The sequence below is a fragment of the Corvus brachyrhynchos genome, unplaced genomic scaffold (genome assembly GCF_000691975.1).
Source record: "Corvus brachyrhynchos isolate BGI_N302 unplaced genomic scaffold, ASM69197v1 scaffold262, whole genome shotgun sequence".
Taxonomy (NCBI): domain Eukaryota; kingdom Metazoa; phylum Chordata; class Aves; order Passeriformes; family Corvidae; genus Corvus; species Corvus brachyrhynchos.
The window spans coordinates 2,128,710-2,142,719 of NW_008236626.1; the positions used below are offsets into that span (position 1 = coordinate 2,128,710).

General features: G+C 46.1%; 1 protein-coding gene across 1 annotated transcript in view; it reads left to right on the plus strand.

The window, feature by feature from the left end:
- Positions 1-120: 120 nt before the first annotated feature.
- Positions 121-14,010, plus strand: part of RARS (arginyl-tRNA synthetase) — a 16,691-nt gene continuing 2,801 nt past the window's right edge. The window contains exons 1-13 of the mRNA XM_008644225.2: positions 121-385; positions 1,342-1,441; positions 2,822-2,912; positions 5,004-5,138; positions 5,630-5,818; positions 9,050-9,161; positions 10,146-10,246; positions 10,681-10,802; positions 11,125-11,245; positions 11,553-11,682; positions 12,011-12,115; positions 12,987-13,165; positions 13,504-13,613. Of these exons, the coding sequence (XP_008642447.1) occupies positions 121-385; positions 1,342-1,441; positions 2,822-2,912; positions 5,004-5,138; positions 5,630-5,818; positions 9,050-9,161; positions 10,146-10,246; positions 10,681-10,802; positions 11,125-11,245; positions 11,553-11,682; positions 12,011-12,115; positions 12,987-13,165; positions 13,504-13,613 (1,760 nt within the window). The remainder of the gene's footprint in view (positions 386-1,341; positions 1,442-2,821; positions 2,913-5,003; positions 5,139-5,629; positions 5,819-9,049; positions 9,162-10,145; positions 10,247-10,680; positions 10,803-11,124; positions 11,246-11,552; positions 11,683-12,010; positions 12,116-12,986; positions 13,166-13,503; positions 13,614-14,010) is intronic.

A 14,010-nucleotide genomic window follows, 5' to 3' on the forward strand; every position in this document is an offset into this window, starting at 1 on the left:
AGGGTCTGTCTGGGAGGGGAAGGCAGAGAGCCGGCAGGGCTGAAGCGCTTCGTGGGCTGCTCGCGTCTCTCCCGGGACTGAGGGCAGAGCTGCAGCGCTGCCTCGTGTCACGCCCCGGGCATGAGGGCGGATCGTGAGAGCATTCCGCACAAGCTTCCCGGAAAAGTCAGTGGGAAGCGGCCCCACACGGCCTGGTGGTACCGCCCCGTTCCTCGTGCTGTGGCTTCTTCTGGCCGGGCAGGGATCACCCGGCGAGGCCATGGGCGGCAGCAGCGCCGGCTCCGGGGGCCCGAGAGGCCAAGGGCAGCCTCCTCTGCGGCTGGCACCCTGGCCTCCTCCAACAGGTTTATTGCAGCCATAGAGCGCTTAGGCTTGGGAGAAGATGGTGACAACCCTCTCCCTTTTTGGTGACGATAGTAATAAAAAATAAAACTGCCGGGTCTGTCCTAGTCAGTGACCAGTATTGACAGTAGAGTGCAGAGGCAGCTTCGGGAAAGCTTTGACTCCTGCAGGTTCACTTCTCATACATTGCCCCAGGAACATTCAGCTGAGAGGGCCTGGACATTTGGCTTTTGGGTTTTTGCCTGCCATACTTGTGTGCTCTCGAGCAACTTTTCAGTGTGCTTTCTGCTCATAACTTAAACGTAGGACAGGCACTGAGATAATAAATCTTGCTGTTGAATCTCTGCAACTCCTTCTTGCCTTGATTTTCCCTTTCTCCCTTGTTGCTGCTATTAGAGGAAGGACATCTCAGGTATTCTGGCAAGGTGGCTCTTTCTTTGCTGTCACTACTGTTTGGTCTTTAGTCCATGAGCAGATTCCAGGCACTGAAAGCAAAGCAGGAGGGACGGTGTTCAGCTCTGACTCCGGGAGGCTGCAGGAGGCCATGCAGAATTACTGAGCCTCAATCTGCCTGTCAGTCCCAGCCACATGCTCACTGTTTCTAGCTGCAGCATGCCCTGGAGCCTGTGGGGAGCCAGCCTGCAGGAAAATAACCCAGCAAAAGAGCAAGCAGTGTGTGCTCAGCCAGCTCAGCAGGGCTTGGCAGCGTAGGAGCAGAGATAAAACCGAGCAGGAGGCAAGGAGGGGAAGGAAAAGAGGTGTTGTTCTGCTCCCTTTGCCATGCTCTCTCAGGCCATTGTCCCTCCTTGATGATTTTTTCTTTTAAGTGTGATGGAGAAGAGCTCTGTCGTATTAAAGCCCAGAGACAGAAGCCTGTGCAAGTTCCATGTTACCTACCCAGTTAAGTAGGGTTCTTGGAAGACAGTCTTATGCGCTAAGGGAAGGTGTAAGGATGATTTTGGTCCTCTTGAAAAAGCTATAGTTTTTTTGTATTCACAGGTGAGGGGAAGATTACTAGTACTCAGCTGACCAAAGAGCCCTTGGAAATGTCAGCATGGCCTCATGTCACTCCCACAGCTTCTCATGAGGTGGTCATCAGGTATGACCCTTTACTGACAAGTTGTGCTAGACAGTGCAGGTGGAATAAACCAGGGGGTGACACTTCATGACCTGAACAGCAGCTTTTTCCTCCCTTTTCTCAGTCAGAGATGTATTGGCATTGTCTCGCTTCCTCACTTGCATGGTACCATGAGAGAGGAGTTACAAGGCTCATCTGTAGTTTTGTAGAGTAGTTTGTTTTTTAGAAAGAATGTAGAATTTATAATATCCTTTGAATAGAATTCACAGATCTTTGCTAGAGAATTAGCTTTTTCACAGGCTACTGTGATAAGGGGCATTTATGATGTAAGCATCTAAAGACCTTTTTTCCAGGCAAGCTCAGCAGCATGCCTGAGTGTGGGGGTTATGGGTCATGCCTGAGTTATGGGAGTGGGGGTCACAGAATCATAGCATACCTCAAGTTGGAAGGGACCCATGGATCATCTGGTCCACCTCCCCACTCCTCACAGGACTACCTAAAACTAAACCATATTGTTAAGAGCATATTCCAGATGCTCCTTGAACTCTTGACAGGTTTGGTGCCACAACCACTTCCCAGGAGGGCCTGTTTCAGTGCACCAGCACCCTCCCAGTGAAGAACCTTTCTGAACCAATGTGAACTTGCCCTGACGCAGCTTCATTTCATTTCCCTGTCTCCTGTCACTGGTCACCAGAGAGAGGAGAGTGGTGAGTGATGTTCCCTGAACAGGGGTGCTCCATTGCCAGTTTGGAGCTGAAAGCTGTACTCAGCTGTGTGGCTCTCCCAGCCCAGCTGTTGGGATCTCAACCCCATCAATTTTGGAACCCAGTGTAAGCATTGCTGAGTTCAGGCTTTTCTGCTGGGTCATTTTGAATGAACACTTAATTTCATCTGTATAAGCTGTTGTTGAGCACAAAAAAAGGGAGACTGAAATGACACAAGCGACATTGGAGTCAACAGGCAGCTGGGCCACCATGGTGAAACCTTTTGCTCTCAGTTCACACTTGAGTAGCAACATAAGGACTGCTGCTGGAACTTTCTGAAGAAGAGGAGCACAAAACGGGATAGACAAATGTGACAGTCTGGGGTGACACGTTGGGCTTGGTCACATCTGAAATGAGACCATCCCGAATGCTTCCAGGTGCCAGTGCTGTGAATTTGCTGTTTTGGTGCAGTCGTGGGAAAAAAGTAGATGAAGCTTGCTGAACTGTGGCATTGTTTTAGAGTTCTTTACCTCCTGGCCAAATCCAAGTGATTACAGTGCTAGTTGTCACCCTGCATTTGGGTGGGAAAAGCTGTTTGGGCCAGATGTCTGCCCAGGGGTCCATGATTTCTGGGCACCATGGTTCTGGGTTCTGACCATGCACACGGATAAACCTCTTTCCGTGTCCTCACTTGTAGTGTAGCAGTATGGAAAGAAGCTCCAGTAGGATACTGGTCATCTCACCTCCTGTCAGTCTTCCCTTGGGTGGCCAAAGGTGTTTGTGATTATGTAGGAAAATCCAACTCAAATTGCTCTTCTGTAAAGCTTGCCAGTGGTACTGAAGGATCCCAGTGGTTATAGCTAACGCAGGAGGAATACTTGTGAGCTGCTTGTTGTCTTGGACATACAGGAATTTTAGTTTCAAAAGCAGAACGTGATCTTCCGGTTCTGGAGAATGTTTGCCTTTGATGCAGAACTCTCCTTGGGGGCCTGTCCTGAAGCTGGTGACTTCACTAGAGGGGAGATAATACTGTGTGAACACAGAATATACAGATTATGTGATATTAGGGGTAGAAGATACTTTTGCCCTTATTTTTAAAGCACATTCTAGGCTTGGGGGATTGAGTTACGTATGTCACTGCTCTGATGTTTGTAGCAATAATGGTCACTGAAATTGACAGTGACACAGCTGTGAAAACACAGTGAAATCTCTTGTGCTGGTTTTTAACTTGAAGTACAGAAGACTTTTCAAATGGGTCTATAAATTATGTGAAATGCTACCAGATCAGGCCAGGAAGAAAAGTTGAAAGTAAACAAATCTATTTGCTGTTGCTTATATGGGGGAAGGTTTGTGTATGTTTGTAAATGTGGGGAAGAACTCTGATTTTTGTGATACCTGCCTTGGGTTTTGAAAAGAAAAGCTGAAATGGGACTATTTGAAGTGAGTTGCTAATAAGGTACAGCTGTGATGTTCAATGAATTTAGTTATCTAAACGCCAAACCAGAGGATTTGATACAGGTTTCATTATTTTTCTCTAAGTGCTGTTTCTTCACATTTGAACCACAGGAAGCAGCATCATGTTCTCCTGTAGCAGAGGAGACCTTGAGGCTGTAACAGAAGTGTGCCATAAACTGAAGCACAACTGAAGAATGACCTCAAAAGTACTGATTTTTAGCTTGGCCCACAAATAGGCCAATCTTAAGATTGTTTTGCCTCAGACTAGGTTTTTGAGCATGTGCAGTTAGTTACAGCAGCATTCCTGGGAGCTCTTGTTCAGGTGGACATACAAGACCAAGAGATTCAATGGCCCAGTTTTTTTCCTAATTAAATAGTCTGATTGTTTCAGGAGCAACAGAGTAAATGAGCCCTTTTTCATAAGGTTTGGTGGCCTACAATAATAGCCTGAGCTGCATCCTGCTGTGGAAGTGCTGGCAGAGGAGAGCCTGGATGAGGGAGCCGAGGGGGTGGTGAGCCAGGGTGGGCAGTGCTCACTGCCTCCCTCCATAGCAGCACCGAGTCCCTCAAACCATCAGTAGCCCCAGGATTCTGTGTCAGAGCCAGCTTTGTGGCTCAGAGCACAAAGCCTGTTATGGGGGAGGACAAGAGATGGACGACAGAAATGAAAGTTCAGCTATTTGGTTTCTTTAGGGCGTGAGGTGAGGAAGATTCCTGCTTCTTACAGCAGCTTCCAACCGTTTTGCTGCTGATGCATTTGTCTGAGTTGGGGCTGTGAAGTCTGGAGGGCCGTGGGGAAGTCTGTTTGGAACATAGAGGCCCTCCTGAAATTCCCAAGTGCTCCTGAATGTGTTGTGTCAGTTTTAAGGGAGAAGTCATACATTTCCTTCCTGGGCAGGGCAGGAAAGGTTGTGTGGCCAGGTGAGTTCACCCTGCAGAAACGCCCCTGTGAAGCAGCACACTGTACTTCTGGTATTCCTGTCTCTAGGTGGGGTTTGAGCTTGCTGGGTTGTGTGAGTGATTGTGGTTTCCTCCTCTGAAAGAGAAACTGTGGCCTGTGAGATAGTGAAACAGGCTTTAAGAAATTTCGAGTCAAATCATTTGAGATCTTCATTAGATTAAAAAAGCTGGAGAAAGTGCTTATTTGGGGAATATCTTTTAATAGCATGACCTGTTGTCTTTCTTGTACTTCTATCTTAGTGACTTTATTTTCTCACTGCCTTTTTAAAAGAATGTTTCAGAATCCCTGTTTTCCACACAAGTAGAAACAACCTTTAAATGTGAATTGTTTGGAATTATTTAACTTACATGTCACTGCTGTTACCTTTACAAGGCAAACTAGCACTGTGCCCAAGATCTTGCAGCTCCTCACTTCCTGTCCCCTCTCCAGGAATTACTGTGTGACAACTCAATTTGCTTTTCAGGAAAACGAGATCAAGTTGTTAACTGCAGAAATTGAGCGTCTGAAGAACTTTGGGTGCTTGGGAGTCTCCCCGAGTTTGGAAGGGTTGCGAGACGAAAACGCAAAACTCAAGTACCGGTTAAACTTCCTTAAGAAGGTAAAGGAATAAAAAATTATTGTTGTACAATGTGGTTTTTGTTCTCATTAGGACAAGCTAAATAAATGGTGTGAGTTTGTACAGCTACTGATGTGTGACAGCATGCTCACTCTGCATTCTGACACCTTTATCGGTGGCACACCAGGTATTTCTTGTTTCCTTAAACAGAAACCTACTTTAGGGAAAATGTTAGTAGGTCAATAAGCCCACATGGTCATGTCTTGGGCAGTCTTGCACCAGCTGGCCCAGCTGAGGTCTGTGCCAGGCTCAGCCACACAGGTGTGAGAAGTAATGCAGCCCTGCAGTCAGAGGAAGGTGTTTTCAGGAGAATCATGTGATTTTTATGTTATATATGCTGCTCCTGTGCCTGGAGGTGTCAGCCAAATCTGTCAGCTGTGCTTTGCCAGGCAGCCAAGGAGAAAAGTGGGATGTAACAGCTCCTCAGATGTTGTGAATTTAGCCTTCTGGATTTTGGTGGTTTTCTTTTTCAGAGCCTTCAAGAGGAAAGAAGTAAATCAACCAAAAGCATGATTAATATCAACAGCTGTCTCCAGGAGATCTTTGGAGCTGCCATTCAGGCTGCCTACCCAGACTTAGAAAACCCCCCTCTGGTGGTGACACCAAGTCAGCAGCCCAAATTTGGGGACTACCAGTGTAACAGTGCCATGGGCATATCACAGGTAAATGATGTCAACAATCTCAACAAAGAAGCAAAAATGGGGATGTTGTCTGTTGGAAACTAAAGGATAGGCAGCACAGTAAGAGTTGCAATATTGGACTTGTTCTGGGCTTGCTGCAGGTGCCTGGGTTGAGAATTGAGTGAGTATTTAATGGCATTTTAAGGGAAGCATGGGCCTTTACAGAGCTGGCCTTTAAACCTCTGTTCAGATGCCTGGTATGAGAGAGTTAATGTGTGCGACACAGAAAAACTGCTCGGTTCGTGGGATCTAAATCAAATCAGGATTTAAGTACTGCATCGATTTACTAATGATGTGCAATTAACTACCAATTAGTGAGTTGTATGTTTGGAACTGTAAACAGCAAAACAATAAATCACAATTCTGGAGAATTTCAAAATGTTGAGAAACACCTGCATATCTCTAACTACTCTTCTCTAGTGCCAGGAAAGTGTAATATCCCCACACTCGTTTGTGTGCACATACCCCCTTCTCACAGGGCAGCTGACAAACGGGCATCTCCAGCTTCCCCTCCTGGTTCACACTTCCCGTTGCTGTGGGTGCTGTGGTTTCCTCCTGCTCACAAACGCACATGGCGGAGCAAAGGGGCCCAGGTGCTGCCCTGTTGGGTTTGGATCCCTGTGTCTTATATCCCAAACTGCCCTCCCTGAGCTCCAGCCAGAAGAAAATGCACATTGTCAGGCTAGAGCATGCTTGGGAAGCACCTTCTCAGAGCCCAGCCAGGTGTGGATTGCTGCTCAGGCACTACCCTTTGTACCCCTCCGGCTCAGTCCTTTGTTTAACATCTCTTGTTAATTCCATGGATACAAGGATTTCGACCAGAGAGGACCCAGACAGGATCAGAGACACTTCAGCAGTTGCTCAGCCTGCTCAGTGGGCTGAGATTGTGATGAAGTAAAACCAGGAGGTGTGGGAGAAAGAAGGTAGTGGGTTCTAGCTTAGGTGCTGAAATGCCTAAACTTTCAATGCACTGATGCCCTTGGGTGACTAGGTAGACTTTGTAATTATAGATCTTTTATTTGGCAATCTCAACAGAAGCAACTCCTCTTTTTTTCATGTCCTGTTGTCATTTCACCTTTATTAACCCATTAGACTGGCAGTTTTGACAGTGAGCTTGCACTGCCATGCATGGAACTCTGCTGTCCCAGGTTGTCCCGGTCCAATGAGTGTGTCTCGGGCAGCATGGGTACGATACGTGCCAGCCAGCAGGCTCTGGGCTGCAGTGCCAGGCGGAAACAGCCCTCACAGATCCTGTGTCTCCCCTCGGTCTCATTAGCATATTGTGACTGCGCTGCCGCCCTGGGTGACTGCACTGACACGGGATTCAGGGCGCTGCCGCTTCTCTGACCGCCGCGTTACCCCAATTAAGTCGCGGTTGGGATTCTCGAGTAGTCCAGGCTTCCCTGTGTCAACGTGATTCACATAACTCGGTGTCTGAACGGTTCTCTTCCAGCCAGGGTGTCGAGTTCCAGGTTGTCAGCAGTGGTGGTGAATAAGGGTTCCTAGGGCTGGGCTTGGCTGTGGAGTTTGTTCCCTGGGCAGGCAGGCTGTGCACTGAGCTGGAGCTTGGCCGTGCTCACACAGGCAGTGTGTCAGCACGGCGGAGCCAGGGGATGAGAGCAGCAGCTTGGGGACTTTCTTTCAGCCTGTTTTAGGGGCTTGGCTGTGGTGCAGGTCTTCCCAGGGTGTCCCGTGGGCAGAGCTGCAACACGGGTCAGGGTCACTGGGACTGCCATCAGAGTGGGAAGTGCCCTGCCTGGGGCAGCACTGGTACGTGCCAGGCAGCAGCCTCTCACTGCAGCGCGATGAGGTGGAAAGGACCCTCACAAATGCCTATTGTTTTCCTCGGAGCTCATTAGCATATTAATGCCTGGGGTTTCAGCCAGGAGCCTTGCTTGCTCCTTAGAGTAATAGGAGTGTGGTAACTGTTTCTGGAATGGTTCAGATAACACGTCTGTAATCTGATGTAACATGCCCATAATCTGGGTCTGCATTTATTTTCCTGTAGTGTACACTTTGAGTAGCATTAAAGGCTACTGAGGTTTGCTTTTCTTGCTGTTTTTAAGCCTTTACCATCTCGTTAAGGATCCTGTGTATGACAGGTTAAACAGAAAGCTGAAACTTTAGTAGAAATACATTTTACAGCAAACTGCAAGTTAGCAACCACCAGCAGTAGTGTAAATTCTGAGTTGACAAAGAGGTACATGATCTTTGTGGCCTCAGTGGGATTGTTTTCAAACACATCACAATAATACCGGAAAATCATGTGCTCAGAAACAAATACTTGTGGGTAATTTTATAGAATGTGAATGTCATGTTTTGCAAGGGGTGGGTTGGGCTAGCTCACAGAATCCTCCTAAAGGACGTTTTTGTAAGGCTTACAAAAAGCTACATGAGAATATGCCTTGGGAATGGACAGAGAAGTTGTGTAGTTGCACTAGGTGATCTTCAAAGGTCTGTTCCACCCCAAACCACTCTGATGCTATCATCGTGTGTAAACTTGTGTCCTGTTCTTTGAGTTGCTCACAGTGGGCCATTCATGTCTCTAGGGAAAAGGAGAGCTACTTCAACAGCAGTTTTTCTGATGCTCTTTGAAGAAAATTGGGTAGTGCTGGGATTATCTTTGTTTGCTTGGGTTGTTGGATTTTATTTATTTATTCACTTACTAATCTGTTCACTTATTTATTTATTAAGCTCGAGACTAAGACAGGACTGAAGGCAGTTTGCTTTGCTTGTGTTTAATCATAAATAAACAGACCTGCTCTGAAACCACACTCAGCATCTGCTGGAGGCACAGCTCAGAACTTCAAATGTGAACGTGGTAGAGCTGAGGACATCCATGAGACTGATCAACAGGACTGTGCAGCAGTGAAGGACTGTGTTGATTTTTAAAGGGTTTGTCCCTCTCACTAGCTTAGAAAAATACAAATTTGCCAAACCACTTAAAAGGCTTTGAAAAATAGCCTGGGATATTTTCTTTTGACATAGGGACTGCTCTGAGTGGAAGGAGGTGAACGTGTTGGGTCTAGTCAGGCTTGTGCTGTGGAGAACTGATCTAATCTGAAATTTGCTAGACATGTTTCTCTTTGTGTCTCTGTATTATGAAACTGAAGGACCATGGGGATCTTTCAGTGCCTCAGTACCTGTGCTCTCTGTTTTGCTGTTCAGAATGTTTCAGAGGATTGAATTTTACTTGATCTTGTTGTTTTCCAGATACTGCTCAAAACCAGGGAACAGAAGGTTAGCCCACGAGAAATCGCGGAGAAAATAGCAAAAAATATTCCTGCCAATGAATGCATTGAGAAGGTTGAAATTGCTGGTCCTGGTGAGATAGTTTCATTTTACACACTATATTTTAAAGCAAAAAGGGCAATTTTATAGTGAGAGGGATGCTGAGTTGAGTTCTGCTGTTTTGTGATTTAAAACTGCACTTACAGGGTCAATTAGCTTCTTCTGTCTTGGTGAGCTTTGTAGCACTCAGACTTGTGCAGCAGCAGCAAATCTACTTTTATATTACAATTGGCAGGTATGATCCTGAGCCCTTAAATTAGCAATTTTTCCACTGATCCTTAAGGGACCAGCTTTTCCTCTTTCAATATTGGTGATGGGAATCAAGCCACAGTCATGAAATCACAGCAAAAATCAACAGCCCTTCTCACTGTTGCTTGCATGGTGAGACTGTGTCATCTCACAACTGAGAGGCTGGAGTAGCATGGAGGCTATTAATTGCTGCACCTGTTTTGTCCCTGTGACCCAGGGAAAAGTACAAGGACTTACATTACTTAGGGCTTCAGCATAAACACAAAAATCCCATGGCACAGCCCTTCTAGGGCTAGGGCTTGTTCATTGGCTCTGTGAAGCAGAAGTAAGACAGTGTCATACCATGAGCAGGAATTATCCTGCATGAAACTATATGGTTTAGGATATTAATTTTTTAAGAAAGATAAAGCAGGATTTGATTTTGTATTCTGGAAACCAAATTATTTATTTTCTCATAAAAAATCGTTTCTATAAATCCACTGTTGAGTGACAGTGTACAAAAAGGAATTATGTCAATGGTGTAGCTTGCAGCATCTGACTGCTGCAGTAAAGGCTGTAGTGGTGTGAACAGACTCTTCTAAACTGGGAACAGAAATTGTCTTCTAGTGACAGTTTTGTTGTCCTGTGACTGAAAAATGTTCTGTCAAGCTGACTTCACATGCTCTTGTGCTTGATGCTTGAAAACAGAAATCCAGGGGGGAAAGAAGCAAAAAATGGTTTGAGATGCTTCTGCAGCCCCAGCACTCATTGCTGGTTTTTTCCTGCAAAGGTTTTATCAATGTCCACTTGAGAAAGGATTTTGTGTCGAAGCAGCTGAGCAGTTTATTGATCAGTGGAGTTCAACCACCAGCTATTGGCAAAAGGAAAAAGGTACATCAGTAAGCACCCGGCCATCCTGCTACAGGGGAAATGTTCGGGACTGCAGGTAGCTTTGAAATTCCCCCCTGAAGTGATGTGCTGAGCAGATATCCATGCCAGCAGGTTGTTAGAGCAGATTATGTGGGATGTGGCTTAGGAACTGGGGACCATGGGGCAGGGCACCTGTACTTGGTATGGTCTCTGGCAGGTGAGGGATTTGGTGAGGGCTCCCTGGGGGTGGGTGTTGTGCCCAAGTCAGTCTGGGAGTGATCTCTGACCCTCAGCTGGGCTGCAGCAAATCCCAGGCTGAAGCCTCTGATGTTCCCTGCTGAGGGTCAGCAGAGGTGATCCTCATTCCCCCTGCTCCCCCTAACAAAACCCAGATCAAACACACGAGGTGTGGTAATGGCCTTTTATTCATGTGTTCCTTTGGTGCCATGTCCAAGGTGGTGGTGGATTTTTCCTCCCCCAACATTGCAAAGGAGATGCACGTTGGCCACCTGCGCTCTACCATCATCGGGGAGAGCATGTGCCGGCTCTTCGAGTTCGCAGGTTATGATGTTCTGAGGTGAGACTCAGTGGCTGGGTGTGATGGACTTGTGGGCTGTTTGTGCAGTCCCTGTGTCTCTGTTCTGGTCTATATTGGACTTGGTTTATAAGCACATAGCAAATAACCCTTTAAAGGTAGTAGATAACTAAGCTGAGCAATTGTAGCAGGGTTAGGAATCAAGGTGGGCAGCAGCTTCAGTGCAGTGAAATTGGGGGAGCTTGCCTGGCCTGGGTTTCTGGTATTATATGTGGTTTTTTTAGAATATATATTTTTAAAATATGTATATCTTAAAGCATATGTTTAAGAGATGATTATTATTGCCCTCTTCAATTGCTCCAAGGTTGAACCATTTAGGAGATTGGGGCACCCAGTTTGGAATGCTCATTGCTCACCTCCAGGACAAATTTCCAGATTACTTAACTGTTTCTCCTCCCATTGGGGACCTCCAAGCTTTTTACAAGGTAAGTGTAGCAGATAAGTGTGATGTTTATGTCAGCATCTGAAAAGCAGGTTGAGGAGCTTTACAAATTGCAGCATAGTTTTGGAGAAATGAAAGAATCAAATCACTGTTAGTAGATTATTGCAATAACCAGCCACGGGGTGATGGATTGTGATATCTGGTATTGAACTGTCTGTATGGGGCATGGTCAAAGGGCTGTGTAAGCATGCAGCCTTCCTGTTTTGAGATGAGCATGCTTGGAGAACCTGTTAGGAGTGGTGGTTTGTTTCAGGGGAGAAAGCAGTGCTTGTCCATGTGTTTCCCTGTAGGAATCCAAGCGGAGGTTTGACACAGAGGAGGAATTTAAGAAGCGAGCCTACCAATGTGTGGTGCTGCTGCAGAGCAAAAACCCTGACTTCATTAAAGCCTGGAATCTTATCTGTGACGTGTCACGCAGAGGTGACTTTGCCACATCTGGAATCATGTCTCAGCCGTAGAACAGTGTGGCTTTCCTCGCTTTATGCTGAGCACACCCTTCTGTTTTCTCTTGAAAATCACTGCCATACTGCTAAGAGAAGCTGAAAGCAAAAAGCCAGTACAACCAAAGTACTGGGCTGTCTTAAGTGGAGACTTTCAGCTGAGTCTTTTGTCTCTTGAGTCCTAGTCTGACAGCATGACCAAGAGATGGATAATGCCTTTTGGGCCTTGCTGTACCCACTGGTAAACATTTGCCATTGGTTACCACTGTGTGCCTTTAATGTAAGTATTTTGTTCTGTTTCCCTCAAGAATTCCAGAAAATCTACAACTGTTTGGACATCACAATCATAGAGAGAGGAGAATCCTTCTACCATGAGATGATGAAAGACATTGTGAAAGAATTTGAAGATAAAGGTGAGGCTTTTGGTCTCAGATCAGTTGTTCTGCAGCTGTGAGGATGAGCATGGTAACCTCAATCCTATTCAGCAAGGCTTAGGGCTGATGCTTTTCAAGTTCCATGTTCCCCACCTTTGCTTTTTTTCTCAGCTGCCTTTCCTAAGTGGATCTTTCGTGGCTTTTCCTTATTCCAGAAAGCCTGAATCTTTCTTGCTGACATCAAAAGCAGTTTGTCTGTGATATCTGTAGGCAATAACACAGGGTACTACTAGAATTATTGTATCCTGAGTAAATAGTGAAGGAGCAATATATGACAGACTTCCCAGTCTTAGTGTTGTGACTGTGTGGGAACTTTGTCTGAGAAATCTCTGTGAAGACAGTGGGATTTTTGGATCATGTTGACTTTGAAACCGGCAAGAAGCCAACTGCAGCATAAAAAGTCTCTGGTTTTCTTTGTTCCTGTCCAGATTTGGCAGTTCTTGAGTCTCACCATCTGAAGTGTCTGACTGTCTCACCTCAGAAAGACTCCCTGCAAAGTCCTCATTTTATCTCCATAGAGTTTCTGTTGCCTTTAATGCCATATTTTGTGGTGGGCTTGTGGCTGTACAGGTAGATCTGGATGCCAGTGATGGGAGTTTTTGAATTAGGTCTTTTCTGGTAAGGCCACATTTGTGCAGATCTGCTTCCTTGTGTGTAGTTCCAGAAGCGCTGTACAGAATGGGACTTGGTTGGTTCACAAGGGAGTTCTCATATAGGTTTTTTAATATTTTTGATTATGTGAGTGTATGGCCTGTTCTTCCTGGTAGCAGCAGGGAAGGGAAGTGTTGCTGCTGGCCCAGAAACCTCCTTATTGTGATGCAACACAGAATGTTTTTCATTGCTTTTGTAGGATTTGTCCAGGTTGATGATGGCCGGAAGGTCGTGTTCGTCCCGGGTTTCCCTGTCCCGCTGACTATCATGAAATCTGACGGAGGTTACACGTATGACACATCAGACCTGGCTGCTCTGAAGCACAGGCTGTGTGAAGAGAAGGCTGATATCCTTATCTACGTTGTTGATAGTGGCCAGGTGAGTACGCCACCCTCTGCTGTAACTGTTGGTGCAGGTCATCACAAAGTGTGTGAAATGATGGATGCAGCAGTAGCACAGGTAGGAAACCACAGGGTCTTCAGTGTGATTGGCACATTTACTCCTTATCTGAGCAGTGATGGGAATTAGCCACTTGCTGCTTCTGTAAAGCTGGAAAACCCTTGGAAAGGTTGAACTTTCTGAAGTGGAATTTGTCGTGGAGCTGGAAACATTTTAATTCCTATTGTGAGAGCATCGTTGTGAATAGAATAAACTAGGAAGAAACTGCACCTGGAGGAGTGGGTTGAGAACCAGTTGTTGGTGTTTATTCCTTGCAGTCTGTGCATTTCCAAACAGTGTTTGCAGCTGGACAGATGATTGGCTGGTATGATCCCAAAGTCACCAGAGTGGCCCATGCTGCCTTTGGAGTGGTGCTGGGAGAAGACAAGTAAGTGTCTGGGTGTAGTTTTTCCTCTGTATGTGCCTTGGAGAGAAAGTCTGAGTGAATGCAGGACATTTGCTCTCATTTGTTGACAAGTACATACATGGCACACCAAAAAAAATATCAAAAGAAAGCACTGCATCCTGTGCTGTTACCTGTAACTGATTCATTTTGTTCAATGTCAGTGTCCTTGACCCACACAGTCACTGGTGCACATTCTCTCTCAGGCCTGGCTTCTGCTGCCTGACATTTGGGCTGGTGGAAGCTAATGTGGTACTGGGAGATGGCAGTGGTAAAGGCCATGATTTCCATTACTTTCTACCTGCTTCACAGTAGATGAAACAAAAATTGGGAAAAGTCTGGCACTGGTATTGTGTCCTGCTTAATATCTGGAACTGGACAG